At 35.2% G+C, this 19684-nt stretch overlaps 1 protein-coding gene across 1 annotated transcript in view; it reads left to right on the top strand.

Moving 5' to 3' along the window:
• JMJD1C (jumonji domain containing 1C) overlaps positions 1-19684 on the top strand; it is a 267626-nt gene that overhangs the window by 173557 nt on the left and 74385 nt on the right. The window contains 1 exon segment of the mRNA XM_043596445.1: positions 6826-6939. Within this exon segment, the coding sequence (XP_043452380.1) occupies positions 6826-6939 (114 nt within the window).

Genomic DNA, 19684 nt, shown 5'->3' with positions numbered 1-19684 from the left:
TGTAGGGGGACGGATAGTACTTGAGGAGTAAAGACAGCTGTTTCTAAGTATACGTTATATATAGTCAAACCTGAATTTACGTGAGCTGGTAAGATGAATCCTATGAAGTATTAAACTCATTCTCTAATGAACAAGAAATTGTAGAAATGTAGTGTGAAATGTATTTAAAATGTGATGTTTTATAATATAATAGCCTGAATTAAACATTTGATGTTTCTGTGTTATTGGAGGGTCAGAATAAAACTGTCATATTTATCCAGTTGTTGTGGGCTTTTTTGTAAATGACATTGTGAATTCTTTTCATGTATGTTTTATATTCATGTGTGAAGTGATTATGAATGAATTATTGGAATGGTGTGTATGATGTAATATGCAGTTGATTTATTTAAAAAAAAAAAAAAAAACTGTTCTAGGGGCACCTGCATGGCTCAGTAGGTTAAGCATCTGACTTCAGCTCAGGTCATGATCTCACTGTTTGAGCCCTGCGTTGGGCTCTGTGCTGACAGCTCAGAGCCTGGAGCCTGCTTTGGATTCTGTGTCTCATTCTCTCTGCCCCTCCCCAACTTGCACTCTGTCTCTTAAAAATAAATAAATGTAAAAAACAAAACAAAACTTTGTTCTAAAGTTGTATTTTAGTACTATTAGTCTCTTAAAGTTGTATCTTACTAATATTTTTAGAATAATCATTATCCATCTCTTTTATCCTTAAAACAACAAAAAAAAGTTGAGAGTTTTGTAGGTACAGTCAGTCATATACCATATACTAAATTGAAAATATCTTTTCAGTAGTGAACCTGATGTTTTCTGTGAAATGAAACTGGTACATCTGGAATAGGTGTAGAGAGTCAGGGCATTGGCTGGTGGTGGGAAGTTTTTCTCTCTCTCTCTCTCTCTCTCTCTCTCTTTAATTTATTTTGAGAGAGAGATAGTGCATGCCAACTCTCATCGGCTAGGAGTGGCAGAGAAAGAGGGGGAGAGAATTCCAAGTAGGTTTTGCACTGTCAGCATAGAGCCTGACTTCAGGCTCGAACCCAGGACCTGAGCCCAGATCAAGAGTTGGATGCTCAATCCAACTGACTGAGCCACCTAGGCGCCCTGGGAAATTTTTCTCTTAATATGATTTGATGAACTGGTTGGATATGCTGTATGAAAAAAAAAAGTCAATTTTTAGGTTTATTAAAATTGAGGGTGCCTGGCTGATTCACTCATTGTAGCATGTGGCTCTTGGTTGTTAAGTTCAAGCCCCATGTTGAGTGTGAAGATTACTTAAAAATAAAATTTTTTTAACTTCTTTTTTAAATGTTTATTTTTGAGAGAGAGAGAGAGCAGGGGAGGGGCAGAGAGGCAGGGAGGCAGTGGGGACGGAGGTTCAGAAGCAGGCTCTGTGCTGATAGCAGAGAGCCCTATGCGGGGTTTAAACTCACTAACTGAGATCCTGACCTAAGCCAAAGTTGGACGCTTAACCGACTGAGCCATACAGATGCCCCCAAAATAAAATCTTTAAATAAAATTGGGAGATATCTGTCTTTGATATCTACAAGATATCAAATTTATAATAAAAGAACATTCACATCATTTAAAAATAAGTGACTGTCTTCTTATACTTACAGATATTTAACTCTTTTTTCAAATTCAGTGTGTATATTATACCTACAGCACAATTCTGAATCTAGGCTTACCTCGTTTCTGGTGCTGAGTAGCCATGTGTATCTAGTGGCCACCATATTGGACAATATAATTCGAGATTAGAAAGAAGTTAAAAGCATATGTTAGGTAACACATCAGAAAAATATATTTTATGCTTTCAACTTACAGACTTTTATAACTGTGAATTGTCTAGATTAAATTGTTTTTCTAAAGAAAAAAATGTTACAGGAGTATCTTTTTAAATCTGCTAAAATAAATATTACCAGTTTTTCTTTCAAGTGTTGTTGTCATTTGATTTCATTTAGACTGTTAATCCAAAAATGTTTATAACTCTTTTTCCTGAGAATTTTTTATGGCAGTATATATTTAAGGACAAATGATTAAACTAAAAATAGGTACTCTAAAACAAAGTATTTTCAGTGGTTTAATGTTATACTTCATTTTTGCCAACTTGAGAGGTGTTTACATATTATTTGTTTTCTGCACTTTCTCACCTTGGTAAATCTGGAAAGCAAAAACTTTGTATTTGCATTTGCTTTACTGAAAGAGACAGTAAACTTGAGGTCTCCGTCTCACCACTAGTCTGTCTTTGTCTGTTGTTAAAATTATGAGCCAGTCTCTATGGCCGCAGCCAAATGAGTAATCACCAGTAATGTGACTCGTGCTGGAAGTGACTCCATCAGCACCTGTGACGGGGGATTAGTTACAGTTTACAGAGCACCGCCCCTTCCCTTCTCTCAGTGTGCCCTAAGCCAAGTAGTCTTTCTCATTTGGGTGTCTGCACTGTTGGAAGCTACTGCAGTGTGTTTCCACGCAGACAGAGTACAGTGGGAAAGGCTTTCTCTAGCTGATGGGATGGCTGTTCTCTCTATTTGGAGTATCTCACTGGTTATGTAAGCGACCTCGGGAGAAATTATCCTGACCCAGATCGGAGGATGCAGTAGTGCTTCAGCTGCAGGATTTCTTAGTCGTTAACACCACAGTGCTGATGACAAAGAGCGAGTTGTAATCCTCATCGCTGCCAGGGCTGAGCCAGAGCAGACAGAAAATCGTCATTTGCTCGTCGGAGACTTGTTAGGTTACAGCTCTGCTTCGTTCTGTGGTCTTGGCTTTTCTTCCTATACAATGACGACGCTGCAAGTGAGCTCAGAAATGCTTGGTTTGAGAGCCATTTGCCTGTGATTTTTGAAGACTAAAGAAGTATTTAGGCTAGATAAAAAATCCTGCTCAAGAGTGAAATGGAAATGTCAGCTACTTCTTGACCTTTAAAGCGGTGTCGTGGATTTCTGAGATTTAAAGATACTTAAAAATTTTAAAGAACAAAGTACGGTTTGTATTTTTCTGCTTCCTTTTTTCTTTTGTCTTAATTTACATTTGGTTTTACTTCTCAGCCTTAGGAATTAAGGTCACTGCCTTTTATTGATCGAGCCTTAGTGTTCTTAGTTTTAAGAAATTTTAACTATCTCGTTTGTTTAGAAGGAATTACTGTGTGTGTAGTAATTTCATAACACTGTAAAAAGATTAAAAACTAGAGTTTGTTTAAAGTATTAGAGCAGAAATGTTTCAGATTAGCATTTTTAGAATGTAGTGTTTTAAGGGAAGTGAGGGTGTTTGTTTTGTGAGGGTTTTTTGTGTGGTGTATTCCAGTCCCCACCCCCAACTTGTTTTCTAACAGTATCGTGTTTTTCAATAGACCTGCTTGGGTGGGAATTTGGACTTTGTTCTTTCAAGTCACTCCAGTCTTTGTGTGTGTGTGTGTGTGTGTGTGTGTGTGTGTGTGTAGTCTAAACCTTGACTTCTAAAATGTTGCTTAGTTTTCTGCTTCCTTATTTTCCCTTAGTAAAGCTTATATCAGATTTTTGTAGTTAATGAGCATGATTTTTTTTTTAACTTGGAAAAGGAATTGTTAAATGTTAACTGGAGGTTGTTAGAAACTCAGACTGCAGACATAAACTCCATGAATTTCTAGTTAAACGTTAAATGTGAGCTTTAACGTGGTTTGTTTGAGCAGCTGAGTTATGTTTGAGAGCTGTAGCTGATTTATTTTAAAAATGTTTTTTTGAGGAGGGCTCATCTGTTCTCCTCTTCCTCATGTGAATGGAATGTGGTGCAGCATGGAGCCCCAAACAGGATACAGTTGTTCTAAGCATTCTTCCTATAGCGTGGTGTAGGCCCTACTAGAAATGCAGGCTCTCAACTATTTATTTTAGCTTTAGACTATTTTTAAAGTATCGTTAACACAGACAAAGGGACCTTAAAGGAACTCTTAATCCATTAATAAAATTGCAAAAGTTTTTTTTTAATTATGATTATTCAATTTTAAATTAGTAATTTTTATTTAAATTTTGAAAGGCTTTTTTCAGCATTCGAATAATAGTCTTTTTGTGATTAGGGCCATATTCTGTGACTTTCATCAGATGGTAGCTCATTGCTTCCCCTTAGGCTGTGGAAGTTCCTCATAGAATGATATATCTTTAGAGTCTTGAATTAGTTATGTATGAGTTCTAGTTTCTTTACATTCCAGTACACCTAGACCCATGAAATATTTACTACAGAATCATCTTAAAAGCTGTAGGATCCATTCACTTTATTTAAATATTTTTTTATTTTTTAAACTAACATGTCTTTGAAATGTGTTTGACTTGGATACAAATACTAATAATGGTTACATCGTTGATTTCCACTTCAAAAAAATCAGTGTTTTTTAACTACTTAATTACATATGTCGTTTGTCTTTAATTTTTCCATAAAGTAGTAAAAATCACACATTTTCAGGGCTGTTTATTTAGTACATATTGGAACATTTCTTTCAAAGTACTGTAAAAGTGTTTATCAGCACTTGCTTGGAATATATTTGTAGCTTAAATATAATTTGTACATTTTAAAATTTGCAAGTTGTGGCCCTATTTAATACTATTTTAAGAAGCATGTATACTCTTGACCTCCATTTGTACATGATTATTATCAGAAATAGACCTTTATAAACTAATTTTTTTAACATTTCTGGTAGCTAAATTCTCCCAATGGCTTTCAATTAGTTACCTTAAGAGAATTTTATTTTAGCCTAGAAACTAAACTTAGTAATTTAAATCATGATTAGTTGGCCTGTTAAAATTTACCCTTAGCACTCTGACCTACCTTAAATAGCTGAGTTCTGAGAGATTTTCTTCACAAGAATGTTTTTCATATTATAAAATGACTAGGTCTCATAGGAAATGCAAACCACCTGTATTATTTGCGTAAGAAAGAGGCACTCAGACAGGAGTTTACTTCTTTTTCAAATCCTACTTAATTGAATTGTACCTTTAGCCACTTAGATAATAGCTTTTGTGGACCTTTTTGTTAACCTTCCCGAGTTGACCTGACATGGTACTGTTTGAAAAGAAATAGAGCATTTGAATAAAGTTCAAGGATTAAATCAAGTCTTGAAAAGGTGCCAATGTTTTCTAGTTTACTAAAAACTAAACCAAGATATAATATGAAAAATATTACGTATTTCATGTCAATCACATAGTGGTAGGCATTTTAAAGTCTAAATAAGATAAATGCTCTTGGATTGCTTACAAAACTTTAGTCACTTGTTAGGTAAAATAATAGGATTTTATGAAATAATCTTAGGAATTTAGTCTTGGTAAATGGAAACTTGCTAGATGGCAACAGTAGCAGGAGATAGCTAAATAATGGGAGAATGTCTGTTTTGAAATGTAATTTCTCAATCCAGATAAGAATACTCCTGATACATATGTAGTACTTAAAAGGTTAGCCTTAGGACTGACTGGGGAGGAAAGAACTTATTACTGTGGTTCGATTTTCTAATTATAAATACTGAAAATAAGTGGGAATGTAAGAGGATTTTTTTCATGTTATTTTAATTTTGGAAGGAAGATATTATTTCTAAGTTCATGGTATCGTGTAGAAATTAAGTTTTCTTTAAAATGCTTATTTTTCCCCCATGTGTTTAACAGTTACAGACTCCTCAATGAATCAAATCGATAGCTTTAAAAGGAATTTCTTAAATACAGAAATTAACTCCTTAAGAGCCACTCTGAACTAAAGATCTTGAAAACTTTTTCCCCAGAGTGCATATTAGTTGTGATTAGCAGGATGTTAGATTTCTTTAAGACCTAATAAGAGAAGGGGAAACACAATGGCTTTGAATCTCCTGGGCATTTTTACTGTCTGTGCCAAAAGCTTTGGTCTGCATCCAAACCAGAGTTGGCTTGTAACAAGAAAGATTTCTCCATGTTCTATAGGTAATTTATAAACTAAGTTGGTTAAATCCATTTTCCAAACTTTGATTCTTTTATAATAGTAAAGCCATTATATGTTAAGTTTTTAGAAAAGTACCGACGATATGACACTTGGGTTTTTATTCAAGCTGCTTCTGCTTGGAAAGTGTGACAGTAATTAAAAAAATGCATACATAGTGCGTTTGTTTCCTTCTTCCGCCTCCCTCACTCCCACCCTACCCCAAGATATAGGTAAAAACTCCTTTATGTAAAAGATGAGCCAGTGTTCTTTAAAATAATCAAATCACCATGGATCCTCTATTTTTGGTTTGTTTGTGCCTTCGTTTGATTTTTAAAGTAGTAGAGTCTGGACTGAGAGGTGGATTTTGTGTAATACTTCTTACCTCCCTCTTTTCCTGCTTCCCTTCCCCCACGCTGCTCTCACTGAAGCAGCTGGATTTTTATTTGTGCTTGGGGCAGGGGCAGGGGCGGGGGTGGGTAGTACACGGGGTGGAGTTAAAAGACCAGATGCATCCTGATCATTTAAAATCCTTGATGTGAATGAGCTAGGAAAAAAATAACTATAAACTATTCCTGCTCTGTTTTTATAAAGATTAATACTTAATACTTTTTTAAAAGAGAGTTGGAGTAGAATGCTCTCCTACCAAGTTTATTATTTCAGAAGCAATTTCTTTTTTTATCTTAGAAATTTTTATACACCATGTATATTTGATTTTTAAAATAAACAGCCTCTACATCTACTTCATTCCTTTCAAATACAAAATATTGTATGGATAAAAGCATTTAGATTATAATATAAAAACTAATGTTAATTGGTATCCTAAAACCATTATAATAATGACATTTATACATTGTATTCATATATACCCTTCGTATTTGAATATAAAACCGAGAAAATAACCATTATAAATTTTTTTTCTTTTACCAGACTTTCAAACCCCTGGTTGAAAAAAGTATACCCAGTTCAATCACTGCGGTAGAATTCCTTGTAGATAAACAACTGGATTTTTTAACTGAAGATAGTGCCTTTCAACCCTACCAGGTAAGAAATTTTAGGTTGCTTTTAAAAGTTAGCTAATCTTTAAACTTAACTGGTAATGTAGATATTCTTTTAAATAGTTCGAACTAACATGTAGTGTGCAAGAAACCCAGTGCTTTCAATAAATTTTAATTATAGGATAAATGGTTAATTTATCCAGTCAACAGATTTATATACCGAGAACTTACTATGAGCCAGGCAGCATTCTGTCGCTGGGAATACACAAGTGAGCAAAATTAAGTCCCTACCATTATAAATAATGTTCATTGTTAGAAAATAACTGGTTAGATATTAGTATAAATTACCTTTTCTCCAAGCTCTAAAGATTAAGAATTGGGTCAATTAATGTAATTAAATGAGATTAATGTTTATGCATATAGTAATAGTAGTTCTTTTTCTTTTTAAGTGAGAAGTTTCCATTAGACTGTCATTAATTGTTCATTTTCTAAATTTTAGTTCCCAGTTACAGTCTGAATACAAATACATTTAATTGGAAAAATATTTTCTAGTAGACCTTAAGATAGAAATCATGTGAAGAAACTCCTATCAAAAATAGACTAAGTGAGTTTTAAAATTTCTAGTGAAGTTGTCGGTTAGTTTCTTAAGGTATAAGTAAAAATGAACAGAAGTTTGTTTTCTTTATATATTTGGATTTCAGATTGAATTAAATCTCTTTCATGCATTTTTTACTTAAGTGATTAAAATAATATAATTGCATTGAAAGAAAGGATGAGTGAACTAGCTTGACTTTTTTTTTAATGGAGCTGAAAGTCAGTACTCCTATTTCATTTCAGAATAGTTACTGTTTTCCGAAAATAAAATATAGAGGCATCGTTTCCATGGAAAGAACAAGAGCTGAGTTAATGAGCAGTGATTTGTTGTGTGTGGAGTTATAATACTTAGGGAATTAGAGTAGTTATATGCATCTTCTGTTAGATCTACCAGAATGGGATGATAGTTCCTGAGTTAGATGTTATTTTGAAGTCTACAAAGATATTCTTTGTCCTTTCACATTATTTTTCTTATTTCATTAAATGACATAGTTTTTGTACTGTTAGCTTTTTTGTTCTTTGTTTACAGTATTTATAGCTAAAAATTCACAGCAAGTTCCGGTATAATATTGGAGGTGTTGAGCTTTTCCCTTGGGTTTTATTTTGTTTTGTTTATAATTGTGAATGCCATTTAGCTTAACTCTAGGCCTTATTATAATTTCATTTCTAACAGTCTTTTAGTGGGAATTAGACTGGATGAGTCTAGTAAAATCAAAGGAACCTTCCAGCCCTTAATGTTTGAATTTTGTGGTTGCTGATTAGCAGCACTTTGGAAGTTTCAGCTTGGATTTGATTTAGAGAAGTGAAATCATTATGTAGAAATTACTTTTAAAAATAAACTCTTTTGCCAGGTGGCCTAAAACTCCACAACATGTTTATTAAAATTATAATCATTGAAAGAATGTGCTAACATTTTATAGGGGTTTTGGGGTGACTTTTTGTTTTTTACATGTTAAGCTTTCAGATTCTGATTAATTACATAATTTTATTTAAAAAACAAAGCACAAGAGCTAAAGTCTTATTTGATTTGGTGAACTGTATGATTGTCTTTGTTAGTAAGCTGTTTATATTGCTCTGCTGGTATAGGCCAGTTGATCTCTAACCTAGAAGAATACTGTGTCTTCTAAAGGTGAAGTGATTTCTCTTGACCTTTTAACCATTTGTCTTTCACAAATCTGAGTTCTCAGTTTTAAAAAATCAGAAGGAATTATACTAACAGCACTTGATTCAGGGATCCAGCATACCTTAATTTTAGAATTTCTTAGGAGTTTTAAACGTAATAGATGATCTATAATAGAGCTATTTTATGTGTATTTTAATAGATTTAGTGTCTTATTAAATCTGGTTAAAAAACATGTAAGGATATTTTCTCTAATATGTAAATGATAGACACCTATTGTAACATTTTGAATGAAAATGTACTCCACATACCTAAGATGGCTCAGTCTAGTTTTTCAAATTTATTTATTTAGATGAGTTTGTGAAATATAGCTAGCTACATTCACAATAAAGGAAACAATTTTAGAGTTCATATAATTAGAGTGGCTTTATCCCAGAATGCTTTTCTCTAACCACTTGTCCAAACAGTACATTAAATTCCTTGGCATCTTAAACATGGCAGCTGTTACTGGCATAGATTTTGTAAATAGTGTCTTGACATATCTTAACTTTAGGGTAACCTTATATAAGTCAAAGGGAGTTTGGGGGAAAATTGAACATGTTTTTTAAATGTTCTCCTTATTTTTTTCTCATTTCTTTAAATTGCACGAGGCAATTTCTTCTGAATCTAGATGTTAATTACCCTTTATAGACTTCTTAAGTGTGATGGAGGAAAACCTTCCTTAGAAATGGCCTTTGTGTATGGAGTGATGAGTACACATAACTTTTGTTCTAAAAATTCTCACAAATGTTTTCATAGTGGGAATTCCCACCTACCATCTTTCTCCTTGCATTCTCAGCATTTTATTCTGTAGTAGTATGCTCCCTTTAATTTCCTGTATATAGTTGTACAGCCCTATTTTTTGATATATCAGGAAAGTAACATTGTTTAAGGTGTAGTGGTTAGGAAACCAAGATGAATATAGATCATTTCACTTTTAGGTCACTGGTTTGAATCCTACACTTAACCTCTGATTTCAGTGCATTGAGTAGCACATGCCGCGTATTAAAGTTGATCTCGTCACTTTTTTAGGTGGCATGTAGTTGGGGAATTGGGGTACAATCACTGTTGTAGTTTTCACTCTTTTGGAAAGAAACTTGAATGAGGAGAAAAACCAAACCAATATCTTCTAAATAATATAATCTATGCATATTAATTAGGTCACTGTAGCAGCATGGTATTGTTAATTCTGTTTTTTTTCCTTCCTTATGCACACAAATGAGTTTCTGCTTCCTCCTTTCAGATTTCCTGATCATGCCTGGCTGCAGTTAACTTTCTTTGAAGTAGAGGGGGAAGGGAAAAGAGAGGAAGTAGGAGGGAACTCTGCACATTCTACTCTGTCTTTCAACTGGCTGGGAAGAAGGAGGAAAAAATCAAATTATTGATTCTGAAAGATGCCTTTCATAGTTTGGGGTTTTGTTTTTGTTTCGTTAATTGCTATTATTTTTGTGTGGTATGGTTGCTTTTCTTTGGAGGTTGATTACAGAAAATTTTAAAAAACATTAAAATTTGAAGTTTTTTATCAAGTTCATTGAAAAAAGTTTGATAATGAAATATGAACATTGAACTCTTAGCATGATTTTGAAATCATCTTGTTCAGAATTTTGGCTTCTGGCCATGCACACACCTGCAGTTTTCAGGTTGGTTGCTTCATAGAGGATATAGAAGAGATTATTTCTTACCTGAAAATTGTACATGACTCATCTCAACAAATCTGGGTTGGTCTGGCTTGTTAGTCCAGTATTTTCTAGGGATCTCAATTCTCTTTGTTTTTAAATGTAATAAAGGGGATAATACCAAGGGCACTGCTTTAAAACTATTAGAGATTTGAAGCAGAATGTGCTTGTTCAACTTTATACCCTATGTTTGTCTTCTTGTGTATTAAAATTCATTGTAGTAATGAGGTATTTTTCCTACTATAAGGTAGATTCATCACAGACCTGAAGGAAAGATCCTTTTTGAAGTTCTGGGTCATAATAAAGTGATAAAAGTTTAGGGATAGGACTATTAATGCTGCAGTTTCTGTCATCATAGAATGTGCACATTGAATTGCTTTACTAAATATTAGATATAGTACTATGTGCTGTGAATTACTGGTTGAAGAAAAAGGGAACAGGTGGAGCAAACCTCAGTATTTTCTTAGTACCTGGACTAAAAATTGCTTAAAGACTTGAACAGAGAAGAGTCTTAAAATACTTAGTTAACGAATGTGTCTGGACTGTGTCACATCTGTGTATCTGTCATTTCTGTATTGCTCAGTGAAAAGGTTGTTATCCCTGCTTGAGTCCATTTTGACCCATAAGTTTTACATCATTGATGATACAAATTTATTGGCTCTGGTTTCAGAATATCCCTAAGGTAGCTGTTGCCCAACACATCTGGTTTACTAAAAATAGCTCAAATGATTGCCTAGGATAAATTACCAGTAGTTTGAGAGTGGAATGTAGCAGAGACCTGTATTTTTTCCTTATAAACTTTTGTTATTGTCCTATGGACTTTGGAACTGCTTTACAACCAAGATGAGATATTAGTGAGGTAAAATTTAGTCCTCAGTCAGCTAAGGTGAACAATTAACTGCTGGTTTAGTTGTTACTAGCTAGGTGTTATATTTTGTTGAATTAAACACTTGACATAAATGAGCTACTGACAAAATTTTGAAAATCTTGTTGGTAGTAGTTCATTTCATGAGCAGATTTATTCCCCAGGGTACTGTGGTGGTACTAATAGTTTACAGAAGGAAGTAAACAGAACTTCATGTTAGTATTACTTTGGTGGGTAGAGAAAAAAAATATTTTTTAAACTTTTCTTTACCCTCACATCAATTTATAGTGTAGGTCTATCATTTTAAGACTAACATCCCTATAGAGGAAATGGGATTTTTGCCGGGTACAGGATTTATTAGCATAGTTATATAAATGTTTCTTTCCCAGAATTCCTCTCCGATTTGTTCTCTTCCTGGTATCAAATTACTGCTTCCCATTAATTTAATTAACTAAAAGAAAAAAAAATAAATGGACTTCCAGATACTGCCCAACAAACTGTTGTTGTTGTTACTGTTTTAAAGAAAGAAATTAGGTTTTTTCATGATAACTGAACTTTCTATTAAGAGATATGTTTTATAGAAATTTATAAGAAACACTGGAAGCATGCCTTTTAGAATATGGGAGTGGAACACACACATACGCACCTGGCCCCCAAGAATGAGAGCATCTACAGTGTAGTTGAGAGAGGGAGAAACCAGCCCAGAGCAGAGAGAGAGGCTAAAACTCTTTATTTTGTGTTCCACTGACTATTGACTCACTTGATACTTCCCCAGAAAGGAGTCTTTAAATGGAAATTTTATGCTTAGACTCTACTTCCCTTTGACTTACCCTTAAAATTTTTTGATGTCTGATCTTGGAAACATCCCAGCTGACTTCATTCATTTAACAGTTATTTAAATTCTGTGGTTTCCCTGTGCACAGCATCCTGCTAGGTGCTTAATGGTTTAAAAAATTGATATACTAAGTCCTAGTACTTTTTTTCAAGGTGTTTATAATTCACAGCAAGAACTTATATTAAAAATAGACTGGATTTAAGGAGCCAAAAATACATAGTAAAGACTAGGAAAACGAAGAAAAGAGAAATCAGTAGAGCTTGAAATGGTTAAAGTCTCATGAAGGAAGTAGAATTTGAGTGGGATTCATTTGAAGGGAGATGGAAGTGAAAAATAAGGACAGTAAGGCCAGACATTTGGCAGGATGGATAGCATGATCCATCAGTAAGGAAAGGAGGTAGATGCAGAAGACTGTAGAGGATCAGTCCAGCTGGAGAAGAGCATTTGACTTTGAATAGTAGACCTCACACTACATTAATAAGTATTGTGGGGTCAGATAAAAGAGGAAAAGGGTTGTTAAGTACAGTTATTAGTGAATTTTATCTTGTAGGCCAAATGAGTCATTGGAAGCTTTGAAGCAAGAGAGTAACAAAATTTTCTACATTAACAGTGGCATCTGGTTATTATACACATCAGAAGCAGCTAATTGATTGGGTCTTCATTTAGAGTCTTTTGTCCTAGACAGTCAGTATAGCATAATGGTTAAGAAAGAGTTTTGAAGTCAGTTCATGCAGACATGGTTTCAAATCCTAGCTTTGCCATTTGCTAGCTATGTGACATTGGGAAAGTCTAAAGCATTCTAAATAAATGGTTTCTTCATGTATAAGATAAAGCTGTTCTCTACCTCAGAGTTGTTAGAAAGATTAAATGAAATGACATATTTAGGAGTTACTACTACATACAAATTGCTCAGGAGAAGGTACCTATTTAGACATGTTCTTTATTTCTCTTTATAGATGGTATCTAGATATTTGAAACTCCTTTCTCTTCCTATGATACATAACCATTGGATATTTGTCTTCCACCATCTGCACCTCTTTTAACAATCTGTCTTATTTGTTGTCTCTGGATCTCTTACCGTTTCTTTCTACATCTGATTGTAGATAAACTTGTTAGCTGTCTGTACAAGCCATGGTCAGCTTGTAACAACATATCTTTGTAGTAGTGTTTCTTCTCTATGCCCCCCCACACCTTTTAGATAAGATTCTATGGTGACTTCTTAAAGTATTATTTTAAGAAAATGGTTTTAGAAAAGATACAGAACCCTCGTGTGATACTACCCTCCAAAAAACTCTCTTACCTTTTTTTTTTTTCCCCCACAGGGAAAGTCTTAAGCTCCATTTGCTGCTGATAGTTATTTTTATCTCAAAAAGCATAAGTGTTATTCAGGAAGTTACAGAATTGTTTTTCTTTATTTGGCTCTGGTGAGAAGCCATGTGGACACAGTACTATGTTTTGGGAGCCCTCTAAGCATTGAATAAGTTGTTGGACTATATGACCTTTGAAGTCCCTTCTCAACACTAACAGTTCTGTGAACTTGCTCAAGGTGAAAAAACAACCATTTGTGACCAACATTAACCTAAACAAGTTTATCGCTGACTCATTATTTTAGTTTCAGGGGTAGGAGACATTCGACTTAACTCCAGGTTTATCTCAAAAGAGAAAACTAATGAGTCAGACAGTGCCAGATGCAAATCAAAATTATACAGGATTAGAATAACAGAATTGTGTGTATTAATGGTACTTATTGAGAGAACTTTTAGCCTATATTTTTCTATATCTGTTTCTGATTTATATTTCGACAGAAAGAAGTTGAGCACATTCTCAATTAGTCCCTGAGTTTTTTTATGCATCTCCCTTTTCACTCCCTTTGCATTCATATTAACATTTCATTGAAATTTAGAGGTGCTTTGTTGCCATAAAGTCAGTGAAAACGAGAACTGTGAGATTGTGGAATATATATTCTGCCAAGAGTGTAAAAAAAAAAAGTACAGGATCATAGCCCTAGCTGTGAACTGACTGTTGGTGGATTTTTGGCGTGGTAGGATCAGCATCTGTGGGCAGGCATTGGCCTGGGGGTGGTCTAGAAGACGAGGCCAAAGCAGGAAGCTGCTATTGTGTAGTACTTGGCTTTATTCCATTTCTAGGCAAAAGTGACAGCTTGCAATAGTGGAGCCAAGCTGAAGCCTAGAAAGTAGGATGGACTACAAGAAAAGGGGAACCAGCAGCTAAAACAGTCCACTGAACTTCCTCATTTAAGTAGGCTTTTTTAAAATTTAAAGTTGGTACATAATGTTTTAATATTCAGTAGTTTTTCACTACATTCTGTTTAAAAGTACTTTTATGTCCCACCTACCTGATTTTTATATCACCATAATTTCAAAAGTAGTTATAAAATATGCTTCTTAAAGTCCCACAAATCAGGTATGTTGACTTATCTAAATGCATTTCTGCTGCCATTAAAAAGGGAGTTCTTCATTTGTGAAAATTGGTTGCAAAACTTGGTGTGTTGAAAATGTATCCATGGAGTCCAGGAACATGTTATTTTGACTGAAATTTGGCGCAAGTATGAGCTGTTCTGCAATATTCAGATTAAAAACATTTATAAGTCACAGTCTGCAATAGTTCTCTCTTAGTCCCAAATCTGCTATGATCATATGCTGAAAAATCTGCCAGTCTCTTTGTAATTTTTTTGTGACTGCTGTTATGAATTTAAAGTATGTAAAATTATGCTTCTAGACACCAGATTCAAAGGATCCCAAGCCGTCACTAGTTACCATTGAGAAAGATTTTCTAGTTTCTTTCTGCCAGTCAAAATAGGTTGATATTATTTATTCCTTTTACCCAGTTGCAAATTCTTACTAAGGCATAGCCATATTATTTTAAAATCTCAAAATTTTGGGGCGCCTGGGTGGCGCAGTCGTTAAGCGTCTGACTTCAGCCAGGTCACGATCTCGCGGTCCCTGAGTTCGAGCCCCGCGTCGGGCTCTGGGCTGATGGCTCAGAGCCTGGAGCCTGTTTCCGATTCTGTGTCTCCCTCTCTCTCTGCCCCTCCCCCATTCATGCTCTGTCTCTCTCTGTCCCAAAAATAAATAAACGTTGGAAAAAAAAAAATTTTAAATCTCAAAATTTTATTTTAGTGTGTTAATATTTTACATTTGTAAAGTTCAAAAATTTGCAAAATGTTTCCATGTGCATTATTTTTGTAAGTCCTTATGTTATCTTTATGAGGAAAACATTGTATTATCTTAATTGTGTGTAATGTTTTCAGGGTACATATATTAATTTAATTCATAACAAGACTATGAGAAGCCTAACTTACAAATGCATAGGTGGCAAAGTAGAATCCCACTTAAACTAGCTCAAATAAAAAGGGGGTGGGGGTGTTAAAAAGATACAACAGGCAGTGTCATGGATATCTGTAGCAGGAAAGTACAGCTGAACCTTATTTGGAATGGAATTAGGAACTAGAAAGTCAGGAACTCAAGTCACATATCTTCTTCCCCTCTTCCTCAGTGTCCTTTCTGCAGACAGGTTTCTTCTGCTTACTCATAGGTTTTGCTTCTCATAATAGTAGTTTCCATGTGACTTGTGTGTGTCATTGTCAATTTGCCCACCTGCCCCCCCCACCCCCAAGACCTTTTAGAACTAATATTTGTGTTTCTTTGTAAAAGTAGAGATAGAGTGTAGGAGAATGAAAGTCTGAAAGGGGAAGGTGGAAGGATTATGAGAAAGGGAGAGAATATATGATAGCAATTTTTATAGGCAAAGAAAGTGAGGTTTAAGGAAGTTGTGACTTGGCATCTCAGTTCACCCAGTAGCTAGCATCATTGTCACTTTGTTATTTTTCTTAGAGTTGACATCCTTCCTAAATACAAGATTAAATTTTTTCTTAATTTTATTGTCTGCACAATTTTCCTAGACTTTTCAAACACTGGCATCTAGCTGTACTCCAGATCTGTGCATCATTTTCAGACTCGCTTCTTCCATAGATAGAGAATCCAAACAGCTATTCAAGATATTTTGCACTCTCCCTATTTTCTCAGCTGCTCAGTTTTCTCTCTTGTGCATAAAGGTGTCCTGAAGTCCTAGATTTACTCAAGATTAAAATTGGAAAGTAATGGAGTCCTTGGGGCACCTGCCTGGCTCAGTGATTACAGCATGTGACTCTTGATCTTGGGGTTGTGATTTTGAGCCCCATCTTTGGTGTAGAGATTACTTTTTATTTTTTTAATTTTTTAAAGTATATTTATTTATTTTGAGAGAGAGACGGAAACAGAGAATCCCAAGCAGGCTCTGCACTAACAGTACCCTGATGTGGGACTCGAACTCCTGAACTGGGAGGTCATGACCTCAGCTGGAGTCAGATTCTTAAAGACTGAACCACCCACGTGGCCCTCTTAATAGCTATCCTAGTGGGTATGAAGTTCTTTGCCTATTTTTTGAATTGAGTTGTTGGTTTGTTGTTGAGGCCAGGAGTTTTATCAGTCCCTTATCAGATATGGATTGTTTGCAAACATTTTCTCCCATTCTTGTGTTGTCTTTTCTCTCTCAAAAGTGTTTTTTGATGTACAAAGTTGTTTTTTTTTTTTTTCAACGTTTATTTATTTTTGGGACAGAGAGAGACAGAGCATGAACGGGGGAGGGGCAGAGAGAGAGGGAGACACAGAATCGGAAACAGGCTCCAGGCTCTGAGCCATCAGCCCAGAGCCCGACGCGGGGCTCGAACTCACGGACGGCAAGATCGTGACCTGGCTGAAGTCGGACGCCTAACCGACTGCGCCACCCAGGCGCCCCTGATGTACAAAGTTTTTAATTTTGATGAAGCCCAACTTGCCTATTTTTTTCCTGTTGCCTGTACTTTTACTATTCTATCCAAGAAATGTTTACCAACTCCAACATCATAACAAATTTCTCCTAAGAATTTTGAGGTTTTAGTTGTTACATTTAGGTCTTTGACTCCTTCTTAATTAATTTTTTATAGGACATAAGGTAAATGTCCAACTTAGTTCTTTTGCATGTGGATATCTAAGTTTCCCAGAACCATTTACTGAAAAGAATGGTCTTTTTCCCATTGGATGGTCTTGGCACCCTTGTTGAAAATCAGTTGACCATTGATTCTAAAATTTTATTTCTGGGCTCTCTGTTCTATTTCCTTAGTCTATATGTCTGTCCTTACACTGTTGATAACTTGAGGTACACACTGTTGATTACTTGAGGTACCACTTTTTTTCACTTTTCTACAACTGCTTAATTTGTCCAAGTGATTGTTTAACCCTAAAGATAAATTATAATTAAAGTATATTATTCTGCTGAACTGGTGAAATTTTCTGACACACCCTAATCAGTCTTAAGATATAGTCATTCATTTATTGCTGTTTGCCAGTCACTTGGCTAGTACTAGGAATTTAAGACAGATAAAATACTTTGTTCTCTTTCAAGTCAGGGGGAGAGACATAATTATAGCTACATGCTGAAGGTTCTAAAATTGAGGCATATTCATAGTGTCTGTGCTGTGGAATCAACTGATGCAGTAATACCAGAGTTTTGCCTGTTTCTTTTTCTTGGTTTTATTTTATTTATTTTTTTCAGAAGGCAAGGGTTTAGAAGATGGGAAAGAGATATGTAAAGCTAATAGTATTTCTCAATAGAGTACTGTATTAGGATTCTCTAGCAGAACAAAACCAATAGAGTGTGTGTGTGTGTGTGTGTGTGTGTGTGTGTGTGTACACGTACGTGCACACACCCCAAACATGTGTAGAGAGAAAGGAAGTAGAGGGAGGAGTTCTAAGGAATTGATTCATGTAATTGTGGGGGCTGGCAAGTCTGAAATCCACAGGGCAGGCCAGCAGTCTGGAAATTCTGGCAAGATTGATTTTGAATCTAAAGGCAGTATGGAGGCAGAATTCTTTCCTCTTTAAAAAACCTCCTTCTTGCTTTCTTATAAGGCTTTCAACTGATTGGATTGGGCCGACACATATTTTGGAGGGCAATATGCTTAACTCAAATTCTACTGATTGAAACGTTAATCACATTTGAAAAATACCTTCACAGCAACATGTAGACTGTGGCATCATAGCCTAGCCAAAGTAACACACAATATTAACTGTCACAGGTATTACTGATACTTGATTCTTTGCTTTGTAATGAATTGTAGGATGGTAGGCATCTTTGGCTTTGGTACAGTTAAGTGTCTTTAGCATCTCTGTTATGCTAATAGAAAAAAAAACTTCCTCACACATCCTTTCCTCTTTATTTCAAGCTATTAGGTTGTAGATTAAGAAAACTGGAAAGGTTAGAAACCTTCAAAACAGTCTTGTCAAATCAGCTTAGAAGTGGTCTGCAGACAGTGGCCTACCAGCCACTGCCAACACCCTAAAATGTGAGAAGAAAGTATCTGTCAGTCCTTTCTTTTTTTTTTTTTTAAGAGTATCCATTTTTTTTTAATGTTTATTTATTTTTGAAAGACAGAGCACGAGCAGGGGCGGGGTAGAGAGAAGGAAACACAATCTGAAGCGGGCCCTGGGCTCTGAGCTGTCAGCACAGAGCCTGACGTGGGGCTAAACTCACGAGCCGTGAGATCATGACCTGAGCTGAAGTCGGACGCTTAACCAACTGAGCCACCCTGGCACCCTCTGTCATTCCTTTCTGAATGTTACCATAGTTTTGCTTCTTGAGTCTCAACAGTGTGATGTTTTCTCATGGCTATCAGTGGTTCCCCTACCAACCCATTTTCATTCTAGATCAAATTCTTATATCACTCACATTCTCTTGAGATCTTTATACCTAGTCATTTGATAGAGGTTATGAATCATAAATGGGTCCTGATTTTCCATCAGATTTGCACTTAAATAGGGATACCTATAGTAACAGATCTTAAAAATCCAATGTTTTCCTAGATGTTCTTTGCCTGTGTGTCAGGTACCCTACAAGGGAATAACATGATATTATTACCAATTAATAACTCCTCTCCCCACTGCCATTCATGGAATAGCCATGTCTGGAAATAGAAAAATTCTGTATAAAGGGGTGAATAAAAAATCTGAATAGGTAAAGCCTCCTCATGTATGTAATAGACCTCAAACTTACAGGTCTTTAAGGCATTATCCAGTATGTAGACTTTAAAAACACAATACCTAGAGCACCTTGGAAGGATAGTTTTTTAATCTTGTTTTTCCCACATCCACTTCTGTTTTCAAGGAATTAAGTTCTATCACATATTAATGATTCCTTCCAATACTTAACAAAGTTCATTGTTGAGAATTTTTCTTAATGTTTATTGCATACACATTGTGTCAGTCGAGCAAACTTGGCATTAGTTGGTATCATCTAAATAGCATGTTGTTTGTGTTATGAAGGATTATGAGACTCTGCTCTGGCCAAGGGTGTAGTTAATTAATGATGTTCACTACCAGTGCTGTAAAGGAGTAGACAGTACTACTGGTTTGTTTTTATTGGTCTTGATCACTTCCTCTTTCCCATTCTGTCTTATTCAACACATAGGCATATGTATACATATTTGTACCAGAATTTTTTATGAATTCGATGTCAATCATGGTACAACTTGGGTAACTCTGCCTTTTGCCCCTAAACTCCATGGACATTACTGTATCTGATTTAGTGCCAATATATATATATTTTTTTGAGAGAGAGACAGAGACA

Source organism: Prionailurus bengalensis, chromosome D2 (genome assembly GCF_016509475.1).
Source record: "Prionailurus bengalensis isolate Pbe53 chromosome D2, Fcat_Pben_1.1_paternal_pri, whole genome shotgun sequence".
Classification (NCBI taxonomy): Eukaryota; Metazoa; Chordata; class Mammalia; order Carnivora; family Felidae; genus Prionailurus; species Prionailurus bengalensis.
The sequence above is the reverse complement of the archived record's forward strand: the minus strand, read 5'-3'. Positions and strand labels throughout refer to the sequence as shown.